The sequence below is a fragment of the Echeneis naucrates genome, chromosome 24, assembly GCF_900963305.1.
Source record: "Echeneis naucrates chromosome 24, fEcheNa1.1, whole genome shotgun sequence".
Classification (NCBI taxonomy): domain Eukaryota; kingdom Metazoa; phylum Chordata; class Actinopteri; order Carangiformes; family Echeneidae; genus Echeneis; species Echeneis naucrates.
Window position 1 is genome coordinate 5,877,482 of NC_042534.1, and position 13,705 is coordinate 5,891,186.

At 41.6% G+C, this 13,705-nt stretch overlaps 1 protein-coding gene across 4 annotated transcripts in view; it reads right to left on the reverse strand.

The window, feature by feature from the left end:
- Window positions 1–1,690: 1,690 nt before the first annotated feature.
- The window catches only part of foxo3b (forkhead box O3b), a 38,218-nt gene continuing 26,203 nt past the window's right edge, over window positions 1,691–13,705 (reverse strand). For all 4 annotated transcript variants that reach the window (XM_029495778.1, XM_029495776.1, XM_029495777.1 and 1 more), the window contains 2 exons: window positions 5,292–6,769; window positions 1,691–5,077 (listed from right to left, as the gene is read on the reverse strand). In XM_029495778.1, the coding sequence (XP_029351638.1) occupies window positions 5,321–6,769 (1,449 nt within the window). In that variant the 3' untranslated portion in view covers window positions 1,691–5,077; window positions 5,292–5,320. The remainder of the gene's footprint in view (window positions 5,078–5,291; window positions 6,770–13,705) is intronic.

Here is a 13,705-nt window from a genome sequence, read left to right on the forward strand (position 1 = left end):
GTTTGCAGTCAACCCTTGACTTGGTTTTGTTCTTTCTGAGAAGCAGAGTGGACTTTTTCCCCATATTTCTTTTGATCCTTTCTGTAATGTCTTCTCTTCGTGAGAGAATGCGTGAAGATACCAAGCAAACAAAAGTTACTCTGTTTGAGTTTTTTTTTTTTTTTTTTTGTATACTTCAGTGCAAATCAAAACGCCATATTGGTAGACCAAAAGGACTTGATGCATGACCTGGCTTGGGTAACAACGGCAAACAGTGTGGTCATGAATGTACCATACTGTGTATGACAACAAAGCCTTGGTTTCATAAATCAGTCAACCTGCTTTTACTTTGTCGCACAGAAAAGATCAAGAGATTGAGGCATGTCTGAAGTGCTTTGGAGATAATTGAACTGGCACTAGCCAGGCTTTCTGCAGGCTTTGAAAAAGACAAATGTATTCTTTGTAAATATCACAATATAGACTCCAGTAACATATCATTTCTTCAGATACAGAGGCTAGGAGCCATGATTACAAAGAAAGTCATAATTAGCAGGTACAAAGCCAAAACTTTAGAAAGACTGAGATCATGTGGTGCCCCTGTGGCTTATTGGTTAAGACCATGAAAGGCAGTGTCCTTGGTTTCAGTCCATCTAAGAACCTCTGTTATATCTCTCTCTCATCACATTAACTGTCACCTTACCACTCTGTAATAAAATGCTCAAAATGCCTAAAAATATGGGTCATAAGTTTAAACTGCCTCAGCACAACCACAGAAATTAAAGAGTATTAAATCACTTAAGTGGTCTATGCCTCAGAAATTGACAATTAACTGAGCAGCCACATTCTTCTTAACACTAAATATACTATAGTTTCCCTAAGTAAAGAAAACTGATGCTATGCTTGATTAATTTTAATACTTCTGAAGTTTCTGAACACATTTTCAAAGAATGTTTCAACTCCCTTCAACCCAGACTAACCCTTAAGGTACCAAATGCACACAAACAATATCCTACAGGTTAACCTAGACTAACCTTTTCATGATGACAGGCTTGACCTCTAGTAAAGAGGGGGCCTAATAGCTGTTCTAAACAAGGGGGAGGGCAAAAAGTGACTGTTAACAGAGTGGCCTGCGCAGTCTGTGTTGATATTTGGCATTGAGGCCTGGGGGAGGTTTTAGTCATGCAAAAAACTTTGTAGAGTAATTTGACAACACCAAATTTCTTTTCCTCTTCTGTTTTTCCCTTTATATTTCGCAACAGCCAAGGAAAAGTACTCAGTCTGGTGTCAGGTATCAGGGGGTCTGCTCTCGTTTAATGCTGCCTTACACAAAACAAACATTGTGCAAGAGGACTTCCAGGAACTTGAGAAGAACATGGAGTTGTTTTGCTGTTTAGATCCCTCCAGACTCTGACATGAGAAAGAGTTATATCTTCTGGAGGAAGGGAGATGGGACATTTCATTTGTTCACGCACAGGCAATCGGATACACATACACACACTGTTCTGAAAAACAGCTGGCCTGTTAACAGCTAATGTAGGTTAGACAAAAGTTGAAACAATTTCCTTGCGTCGCTGAAAATTCCTCTTGCAGTAATATGAGCTGTTAACGGCTGCACTGTGCTTCCACAGGACTTATGAAATTTGTGTACTTCTAATACTTTCACTTTTTTAATGGCAATAAAATGAGTGAAGACAAGAACACAAACAGGGTGTGGAGCCTCACCAAGCTTTATTTACATGCGCACCACTTCTTATAGAAACTAGATTACAATTCAAAATGGAATACACAGGAAAAATACCCACTAACATCAAGTCAAGAGAAGCAAGATTAATAAAGGGCAAAGTTCAAAGGGTAAAGTTCAGAGTATGGATGGGAGCTGGCCTGGGCCTTTTAAGAAGGATGGAAAAAGTTCACGATAATGGAAAAGAATGTCCAAGAGGTGATGAAGGTATCTAGTGGTATGTTCTAAAAAACTTTTTTTGCTTTTTTAGCATCAAATTTGCACATGTTGTGCTGCAGGCGTGTGTGTTGAGCACAAGAAGAGATAATCTGTATCTGAATGAAGTAGTAGCACTGAGTGACTGCATGGAAGGCCTGTCCCACTATGACCAATTGTAAACTGTCTCCCCAAAAAGCCAAAACATTTTAAACTGAGTGTACAAAACGTTAGTATACTTTCCTGCGATTGAAATCCCCATTGCAGTTTATCAGGGATCAATAACCTATCTTAAAATAGAAAGGATTACAGTATTCCCTAGATTCACCTTGTCTGTTGTCTTTGCAGGAGGATGAAAGGAATATTTAGTACAGTCAGTGTAGATAAATTCAAATTCCTAGCATTCAGGTGACGGCTCAGGATTCTCCCTGCCAAAAGAAAAGGCAATAATGCTCTCAACATTTTCTATATGTGTAAAGATGTAAGGAATTTCAGGTCATTGTCAGATGATGCTTCAACCAAGCTTACTGAGAGCACCAGGAAGTAAGCCAGCTGTACTTCATGTGAAACAGAACAAGAGTGAAGCTGAGTGACATCCATTCCCTGTGCCTGTGTCAATGTGCGCACACTTGTAATAATAAGCCCATTAATGCAGGAGGATGGTTCAAGTGCTGCTCTGTAAACCCTGATTTTAGAAATTTAAACAGAGTGTGCATTTGTGTGCCGAAGACACAGGGTTCCTCTCTGTATTACAATTTTTGTCTAGGGACAGCACCATTGGCAGGATCAGGTGGGGTACAGCTATGTCATGCACTAAACCTCGGATAGCACAGTAGATCAATCGAGCCAACCATGCACACGCTCTCCTCTCCCTTGGCCTCAAAGTGAGATACACACATCTGTACACTATTATACATAGTGGGGTACACACTTTATATCACTACCCAGACAGAGAAGGGCTACCAGGATCACCACATGCTACAGCAATGGTGCAGGCCACCATTTACGAAACCTGGTTCAACAACTAAATGACAAATTAAATCGCTGGTAACATTTTTCCCTCTTCCTCGGTGTGTAACGTTCATAATTCCTTCAGCTGTACCTTCAGAGGTATGACAAAATCCAAGGGTCAAGTACTACATGAGTATATAAAGACATACAGCAAGTATATATGCATTTCACACAATTCATAATGCATAAATACATACATGCATACAGTCGGCTGTGCTGTATGCACCATGAGGGATAGTGAGGGATTACACATCATTGTGAGATTAATTCCACAGAAATACAAGCCACGGATAAACATATACACACGCATACACACACAGACACATACTCAGGAGATAGAGGACATTACCTGTAGGAGCACCGGCTGTGTCCATGATGGGGTGTGTGTATGTGTGTCATGAGTCTGACAGGAGGAAAAAAATTACAGCAAAACAAAAAAATAACAGACTGTGTTAAGTCTTAATCCTGATGTTGATCTTGTTTCCTCCGCTTAATCTGAACAGCCAAAAGTTCACAGGTTACAAATTCACAAACACAAAGCATTACTGTTTTATCAAGAAATGTTAAAATACCATTAGAATGTCACTTGATGTTACTTAAATGGGAAGCCTCCCTTTCCCCCCCTGAGTGGTTCAATATATGCATAACAAGCCCCAGAAGCTCATGACAAGAAAACAGCAGAGCTTAACACAGATCCCTGGTATTTTCTCTATGTGTATGTAAAGTAATGTGTGTATATAGTAATATATATGTATATATATGCTTGTGTGTGTGTGCGTGCGTCTGTATGTGTGTGTGCATGTGCGTGCTGCGATTTGGCTGCCAGCATATCCTACTGTTTGTTTCAAGTAATTTGGCAATATACAGATATAGCTTATTGTTTTACTCGAGAAACAAATGGCTTCTAGAGGAATGAGCCTAAAACCCTGCTCCCCCGCCGTCTACAGGTTCAACCTCACCGTGCTACAATTGGCTGCAGATTTACACTTCTGCAGGTCATAGGTGAAAACAAAAACAACAACAAAACCTACCAAAATGTACGGCTTTCTCTCAGGACTGGATTCAATACTGTTTACATAGCACCTGCTATGGTGTGGAAATGTTCACAACCCCAGACACAGGTATTCATTTTGGCTACATCATATGCTGTGATAAATGACCTCAACAGAAGTCAACAGAAGCTAGGAACCCAAAGAAAAGACAGTCAGTATCTTCCCCTCTGTCCTTCTTGAACTTTCCACTGCCCTGCACTGCACAAATATCCAGAAATTTGCTTCCTATATTCTTTTTCCACTTTTTCTTTTACAGCTGATATACACACACAACAACAAAAAAAAAAAAAAACACATTTTGAAGTATTCAGTTGTGATATATCCCTCAGTATGCTGCAGTTAAGTTAAATTCAAGCAATTTAGAAGAACAAAACCAGAAGTGCATGGCATTATACTGAGAAATGTATAAAATTCTATGGTACTGAAATCTTACAAACTGGGGCAAAGTGTTGATTTGTCTGTTATGTGTGTTTTCATGTATTTGGATGCATGGCCGCTCAGTGAGTAAGATATAGAAAACCCAAAAACCAAACACTGAACATTTAAAATCACTAGATGAGGACAAAGGGATTTTTTTCAACATAACACAGCCAAGGAAACCACTTGATCAAATTTACACATCACATCTTGATTTTTTTACTTTACACTTTGCGCTTTAGTTAGTTTTTTTTTTTTTTGTTTTTTTGTTTTTTTTGTCTTTAATGGGAAAAACTGCACCGTGCACTCCCTTCATTCATGCTTGATAGTTAGTCCTTGTATCCTGCCTGAAACCCCCTCTGACAAGCAGAGGTGCTTTGATATCACCAGTCTCAGTGTTGAATGGAAAATTGCATAATTCTAAGATTTGTGAGTTTGTTGTGATTGTTCTACATAGCTTTCTTGTTGTTATTGTTGTTTCACAGGAGGCTTTAAGGGGTTGCGTGCAGCTTCTTTAGAGTCTGTCAGATCATTCATGGTTCTCCAGTGTGGGAGCGAAGGTAAAGCTCTTGAGAGGAAGTCTTCTGTAAACACAGGGTTTGTATTTTATGTTGTGCTGATGGCAGGTTTGGCAAAAAGGATGTTGTGTGTCTGATCTTCTCTTGTACTACACAGTTCAGACCTGGAAAGAAAAAGAGAGGAGAGTATGACTTTCATAAGCCTAAATTTCAAGTTTGTGAATGACTGTGCGTTCTTATGGTCACTTATATTGTTATCAGTTCTCCACATTAGTTTCGTCTTTGATGGGTTTTTGTGAAGTTGGATTGATGGGTCCCAAATTCCTCCAGCTTCACCTTTTCTCCAATGCCACATCATTTATATGCATGTAAACATACCTGCTCTGCTCCCTCCTGGCCTGAACCTCTCAACCAGGTACCCAGCTTTGAGAGGTTTGCTTGGTGCTAGTGAAGTTGCCAACTCCATTCATGTTGGCCAGAGAGTCAAAGTTAAAGTCAAGGCCATCTGCATCCATCAGCTCGTTCCTGATGATGGAGTCCATGTCACACTCCAGGCTGCCGTTGAACATGTCCAAGTCCAGATCTGTGGGGAAACGGTCCTGACAGATCCCTCCATTGTTGCTTACTGTTCCATTCAAGAAGATTGATGTGTCAATCTGCATGGAGGACGATCCATTACCTCCCAAGGGTGACAGCAAGAGTTGCTGCTTGGCATTAGCCAGATTGTTAGCCTCGTTGGCGAGATTCAAGCCTCCATTTAAGGACCTCTGGGAGCTTTGGTTGTGGTTGTTACTTTGAAGCATCTCCCCTTGGCTGCCCTGAAGTCCTCCAGTGGTTCCAAAGGTCATTACAGGATCATTGCGGAGCATGAGACCACGACGGGAATTCTGGGAAATGACAGCAGCGGCACTGGCCTGCGACATCAGTGGGTCAGACTGAGTCATCATGACGTCGCTGTGGCTGTGACTATCAGAGCTGAGCAGGTCTTGTAGTGTCTGGCTGCCAAAGCGAGACATGCTGATGCTGGAGAAGGATGTCTGCTTGTTCTCCTGGATGGTTTGCATTGGGGACGGACGCAGAGAGGAACCTGTCGTGTGGGGCCCGAAGATGGAGTTACTGTAGCCATTACCTCCACCATTAGAAGAAGGGGTAGAGGATGGCGAGGAGGTTGAAGAAGGTGAGCCTAGCCCATTGGGTTTGGACCCAAAGTTGAACCCTGAGGAACCATTTGGAGCTGTTTGACTGGAAGTGGATGGCACCAGGTTGATGTTATCCAGCAACTCATCCATCAGGTCATCTGTGAGTCCATCATTCAGGTTCATTGTACCTGCCAGGTCTGCCAGACGAGGCAGTTCAGTCGGCACAGCTTTCCCATTGGTCGTGGCAGTTCCGGGAGACAGTGCTCTACCAGGACTGGAGTAAAACATAGGTGAGAGAGGGGGCTCATCATCGGGCACCTCGTCTAGCTCAGGGTTAGCTAGAATGGGTGAGAGGCGACCACTGAGAGTGCTGGCATTGGAGTTAGTGCGGGAACGGAAGTCTGTCCAGGCATCCAGCTCCTCGCTGCTGCGTGATGTTGGGCTTCCGGGCCACTTAGAGAGACCTGAGGGACTGTCACCACCACCTTCACCAGCTGCAGCTGCTGCAGCCTGCAGAGCTGCCTTCTTCTTTGCAGCACGGCCACGGGCCGACTTAGTGTACTTGTTGCTGTTGTCCATGGAGACTGCACGACGGCGAGGAGCCTTGCCACCCTTTCCTCCCTCTGGGTTGATCATCCACCAGGAACTCTTCCCTGTTCCCTCGTTCTGGACACGAATAAAACGGCTGTGCAGGGAAAGATTGTGCCGGATGGAGTTCTGTAACACAAGAAAGAAAGAGAGGATGTTGTGGTGAGCGATGTATGCAAAATCCTTTTGAAACAATTACTCAAACAATTAGTGCCTATATTGATCTGTTATATTCTTTCTTTTGTGCTGCCAGTGACACATTCAATGAACACGTTTCATTAAGTCCACACTGATCCACAAACCACCCACTGCCACTGATTTTGCAGCACTGGGAACAGTAGCTCTTGGTGATTAGACTCACAAACAAAGCAAAAAGCTGATTGTATCAGTTGTTCTTTCTCTAAATATAGACAGGAAAACATTAATGTGCAGCGGCAATTGGTACTGATGTCCGCATTGTTCCCCCTGTAGCTTTTGTCGTGATAGTATAAAAGAGAAAAGAGCAACAGTGGTCTATAATCAAGCATCTCCTTGATTATGAATGACACGAATAATGAGCTCATGTTGCATAAGGGGCTCATTCTGTGAGAGCATGTGTGTTTGTGCATGCCTGAGTGTAAGTATTGGCTTGTATGCATTGATCAACTCTGAGCTCCTTCCTTGTGTGAATTGATGACATTTCCATCAGTTTCAGCTGTAGCCCACTGTGTGTTTAATGCTAATTAGCAAGTGCTAGCATGCTTACATTAAACTATTATGCTAAACATGGTTAACAAGAGCATGTTCGCGCTGTCACTGTGAACATTGGTATACAGCTCAATGCAGTGCTGTGGCTATGTGCAGCCTCAAGAAAATCAATTTTTGCGTCTAACCTATGTGAATATGTAGAAAGTTTAGATCTGTTCGAATCTAGTGACAGTGCATGTAACTTCCACGTAAGCAAGAAGATTAAGATTTAAATTGACTACATTGGGTTGTATTTAAAACACAGAAACAGAAAAAGCTGAAGAAACCATGAAGCTACAGCACTTTTTAAACAAGACCAGATCTTGTTTTACTGTTGCGTGGCATTGAGGGTTTAGGAAGGATTGACATAATACTATAGAAATACCAATTTGACCAAGTCACAATTTTTTTCACAAATTGATTAGTTCAAGTTGAATGAAAAATTGTGTGATGGGAGCTCTGGCTTGTTAGTAACTTAAGTGTGGAAATTCCAACTTCATATTCACTCATTAAATTACACCCATGAACATGTCCATCTGGAACGACCCCCCTTCACACACAGACACCCACAAACACACACTAGCAGCCATCTGGTCACTTCGGCGGACATAATTTCATGGTTCTTATGACAGTATACTGATGCCACACAAAGGTTGAGATTAATATGCACATATGCTCAGTTATATTAAGAAATTAGAAAAAGAAAGTAACAGGACCTATCAGGATATTCAGGACATATGATTATGACCCTTTTTAATTTTATTGGTGTCTTTAACGTTCATATCACTTTCTTTTTTTTGGTTTCCTATTCTTGTGTCCCACACTCCGCTGAAGACCTTGTTGGCTTCAGTCTCCTTCTCTTTCTATACCCCCTCCCTTTTCCGCAGTTTCTGTTGTTTCACAAACACATAGCTCTTATGGGCCCTAAGGGACTCTGGGGCTATGCTATATCCTCCCATATAAACAACCCAACCGCCATCCACAACATGCTCACATTTTTCCTTCTCTGTTTTCCTGCTATGTATATTTTTACTCTCTAAAACAGAACAGATTTCAGGGTTCAAACCAGTGAGGGCCAGAATTTTTTTCGTTTTTGTGGGAATCACAATATTGTTTTCCATAAAGCAGCCCCGTCTTTCCTGGGCAGCAGTTTACAGACAATTTGGTCTGGATTGCTATTCTGGTCAAAAGCAGTTCAATCACAGAGGAGACAGAGTGGTCTTAAGTTACTGAAGGCTACATTGGCACACTACAAAAGTGTCTCTGGGGAAAAACTGAACTTCAGACCCTGTGTGTGAAATTGTGTATTCGCTTTAAGTAGCAATCTGAAAGTGAAGTTAGGATTTTTAACCTTTTGAATTTCTGCAACTATATATGCATGTTTTCTTCTGTAGGACTGTGTGCTTCTTGTGGCATCTGTTCTGTGTTAGCATCCATGAATCCATTAATAGTTGCATGGAATCATGAATGGTGTGTGTATGTGAAGGTGTACGTTTACCAATTGAATGTGTGTTAGTGTGTGTTGTGTAAAATAAGGTAAGATGAGTAGAGATCCTAGGGAGACCATTGTTTATCCTCTGCCAGCATCTATCGAGGCATGACGTAATGCTGCTTTCTTACAGAACATTTTACCACACACACACACACACACACACACACACACACATACACATACACACACACACGCATGCACACATGCACGCACACATGCACGCACACAAGTTAAATGTTTCCAGCTGCCAGGAAGATGTAAATAATGGCTGAAGATAGACTTCTGGTGAGATGAATGAAGAGCAGAATGAATGGAATGTGAGTCTCCTTCTGCTCCTGCTGTAAACACTTACCTGCCAGTACCTGACACTTCATCAGTCTTTCTCACTCACTTTTCCTGCACTCTCTTCATCCCTGCATCCTCCTGCACCTACTCCTCTGCCAGCAAAGCCACTTGTTTATCTTTCTCTTTTCTGTGCTACTGCTTGTATCCTTCAAATGTCAGTTGAGGTAATTCTAACTCGATGTGGTTGAGCAGCAATAAAAAGACATGGGACGTGCAACTGAAGCACGAGAACAGATAAAAGGAATAAAAGTGATGGTGAGAAAGACGGTATGACAGATGAATGAAAGACAATGCATTATAAAATATGCACATATATATGTATATGTAGCAGTGTCAAGTCTGATGTATAATAGAGACAGACCCTACAGTAATTATGATGGTTATTCTGAATAACATTTATTAACTGGAAAAACAAATAATTCTGATATGTATAGTTCACTTTAATAGATTTTGAGCACCACAAATGAAAATTTCCTACACCACCTCTCTGCAGAAGTGGATCTGGGGTAAAACACTGTATGTCCTGTATGGGTTTGTGTGTGGCACATCTCTGTGTTAGTAGGATACTGTATGCTTACTGCTGTAGCTCCTCTGGGGTATTCCCAAAGCCCATTAATAAAAACAGCTCACTGAGACAGCAGCTCTGATTCATAACTCCTACTATGCAACCATGAGAGCTAAATAACACACATACACTACTACAGCTTGCAGCAAAAGCCTTCCAAGGAATAATGATGCTGTTGACTGTGTCGTGCTAATTTTAGGGAGTTGTATTTAGGAGTTCTCAGTCTCTTGGCCTTATATTTCCTTCAATTTTTCTATTTTGTACCCACTACCTGCTTTTCTCTCATGCATGCTTGATTTAAAGGAAAAGTCAGAGTTGTGGGGAGAAAAAGGCTTGTTTGGTCTCCGGCTTGTAATTTAATAGGAAGACTGGTGAAAGCTTTTTTGGTTTTTGAGTGAATATATAGGTACAACCAGCAGCCAATTAGCTTAGCATAATGATTCAGTCACAGGATTTTTTCCTACTATTAGGAATGCTGTTTCCTGACCAATCAGCTCAATTTAAATATCTTATTGGAGATGAAATGATGAGGTTTTGTCTGCTGGATTTTTCTGTGGTTTGTAATTATTAACACCTCTGCTGGTCTACAAAACCAGCGATGAGGGAGGCAACTGTTCAAAAGACCTGTTATCCAGGTTTGCTGGTGTTACATTTTTGAAGCCAACTAACTGAAAGTAGCCTGACAAAGCTGAGCTTGCTTTGTGAGACAGGACCCAGCTGTGTGTGTGTGTGTGTGTGTGTGTGTGTTTGTGCACCAGCTGCAGCCAGAGTTAGGGAACACAGAGGCCTTTTTGTCCGTCAGCAACATGTGGGAACAATTAATCACTGTCAGCAACCACGCTAGGAATCTCTCTCTCCTTTCTCTCATTATTCTAATGTTTGTAGATGCATTTAAGTTGGATCTCATATGTTTATATTTTTGTACATTTTAATAATGCAGGTGTGTCTGCACAAAATTTAAGGAGGTAAATATAAGGAGATTTCAAGTCTGCTCTGAGGGAATTACAACAATTTCTCACAACAGATGCATGTGGAAAATGTGTAGAGATGAACACCCACGAGGTCATACAGAAGCAGATTCCTCTGATTTGTCCAGATGATTCGAAGAATGTGTTCTAATTGGTTGTAGCTGTGCCACTTCCAGCAGATGTGATTGGTGGATGGAAATTGGATTGCGTAGCCAGGCAGTGCAGAGAAGGGAGGGTCTACACTGTGTTGCAAGTGTATTTCATCACCCAGCTACAGTGCATATCTGAACTCAAATATATGAAATGGCTCAGTTTCACTTTGTCAGGTTCCTTTCCCTGAAAGTAAAGGAAGCATTTTACTTGTCATCACAACTTCCATGGCTTTTTGAGTTAAGATATACACAGCAAAGGTACACACACTTGAAAATAGAATTCAGCACCCACCCTCACAGCTCTGTATGAGTTGCGTTGCAGAGGAGCATTAGGTCAGAGGGTTACAGTGCCATGGAGCCAGGAGACAACACTGAGTCAAAGGTCAAAGTGCTTTGAGTTTGCAGCTCACACCTCCGACAGCCCTCCTTTAACCCTGCTTCCAATGCTGTGATTGGACAAACTCTGTGACCTGAGCCTTGCACCTCTGGTGCACTTAACCACCTACTGACACTGAGTGAATGTGTGTGGCGGGTCCTGGCCAAACATAACCACACACTATCAGCCATTATGTAAACCAGCACTAATCTAAGTCTAATGTCAACAGTGACCGCTGCTGGGTCAAGCGGACAACTTGTGCACCATTAGTTCCCATTTAAGACAAGGGACTGAAAATGAACTGTGGTTAAAATAACGCTTGTCTTTCTTTCCTGAGAAAATGCAAACAAAATTAACTTTGTGCAAACAGGTGACAGGTAGCATTCAAGAAAATGACTGACTGACAAAATAGCACGGAGGCAAAGGAGCTTCCTGTTTGGTTTTAAAAAATTTTTAAATTCAAGAAAATTAAAAAAGAAAATCCAGAATTTGCATGAAATAAGAAGCAAATATTTGAAGCCTTCTCACTAGTGTCAGTCGCAAAAATAAACAAATCAATAAACAAACAAGAAAGGGCTTAAGCTAGCTTTGGGCTGCAAATGCAATTCAATTATAATGATTTCAATTAATATAGATATTTCTTTGTATTTAGAATTTATTTTGTCTTTGAAATACTTTAGGATCAATATGTGTTGCTTCCTTAGTTGCAATGTAAAGGTGTGTAACTGTTTTGTATATGGAAATATAATCTCATAAAGCTACAAAAACTACAATAAACTATAAAACTACACTTCTGGACTTCTTAAGATGCACTCTAGTAAATTCAATATTTTGCAACAGTTTCAATGTTGCCACCAAGGATTGTGACAAAAATGTGACAATTGTGTATGTAAGTTCATGCAGAGACAAGGTGAGATCTGCAGTGAAAGTGTCACAAGGTAGCCTACTGTGGTGTGGATGTGTGTGTGACATGCATGTCTTTGACATGTATAAAGCGACTCATAAATAAACAGCCTGGCCGGTCTACACTAAGCAGGCAGAGAGGGGGATGGTTATTTATACTGCGACCCTACGCAAACACACAAACTGACACGAACTCACACATACACATTTTGTCTGGGCTCCAGGAGCCCTGAGCTCTGGACTGCAGACAGAACATTCCATTCTCTTCAATCATATGTGTGTTTCCCGTCCAGTGGCTGCGTCTCTCTCCCTGCTTGTGTGTTTAACTTGTATTTGTGTGATTTTTTTGTGTGTGGGTTTGGCCTGGACAGGGATCTAGATCTTGGCAGAAAAAAACCTGTTACACCTCATTCTGCTTCAACTTTTGCTCTCACTCCCCTTTGGCCTTTTTGTTCTGAATAGGCACACGTGCACACACACACACACATTTTTGCTCACTCACACACACTCTTTTTAAGAGAATGCTGTTGGATCAAATCTATGAAACCTTATTGACACTGACAAATTCTTCATTTTAGTATGAACAGCAATGTTAAGTTCCTTTAAGAAATAAATTGCTGTTAAAGTGAACACAATATGCACACGCACACACACACACACACACAGGCTGCTTTCCAGGAATTGTGACCTTGTTAAATCATGAAAGAGGCTGCTCCTGTCATGTCTGAGACCTCACTACTGCAGTGTCAATCTCTCTGTCGACTCTCTCTTTATGTCTGTCCCATCTGCCTTCCTCTCCCTATTGTCTGCCTTTTTTTCTGGATCTCTTGTGTGTCCCAATGCTGTGTAAGGCCACATGCTCAAACAACTCCTTGTTTACGCTTTCATTTCTTCCAATCAGTTTGTGTGAGGTGGGGGAGTTGGCCGACCCATCCCACCTCAAAGAGCCAATCGGTGCAGGCTGGTGAAGAGGCATGGGAAGTCACGTTATCCTTGTAAGGCCTCACTGGGTCAGTGTGTTTTGATCAGTACTGGACTGTCACCACGGCTCACGTAGACCATGTGACTATATGATCCGACACACACACTCACACACTCGCTCTCTAAAGAGAGGGTCAGAGATATGAAAAGCCATCAGCAGTTAGAGACAGGAAAATACATCACCAGATATTTGGGTCGAGGAAAAATAAAAACTTCAAACAGCAACAACAACAACTGAAAATTCTTCTAAGTTATAAGGCAAACACATAAGGTGTACAGCCCAGAACTCACTGTTTGTTACAGTTCTGTACTGGGCGACTATGCTTTGCTTTGGGATGACACAGGACATCCCTGCTGGGTTCTATCAACCCGAGTTCCAGGACATGGTGTCCTTAAGCTTTGGAGCGAATGTGCCTGCCAAGAACACACACACACACACACACACACACACACACACACACAGAATGCATACACTGAAAACAGAACCGTCTCTGCAAAGACAAAGACGACAAATGCTGTTTGAATTTATACAGCCTTTGTCAAATATTCTAACCCTA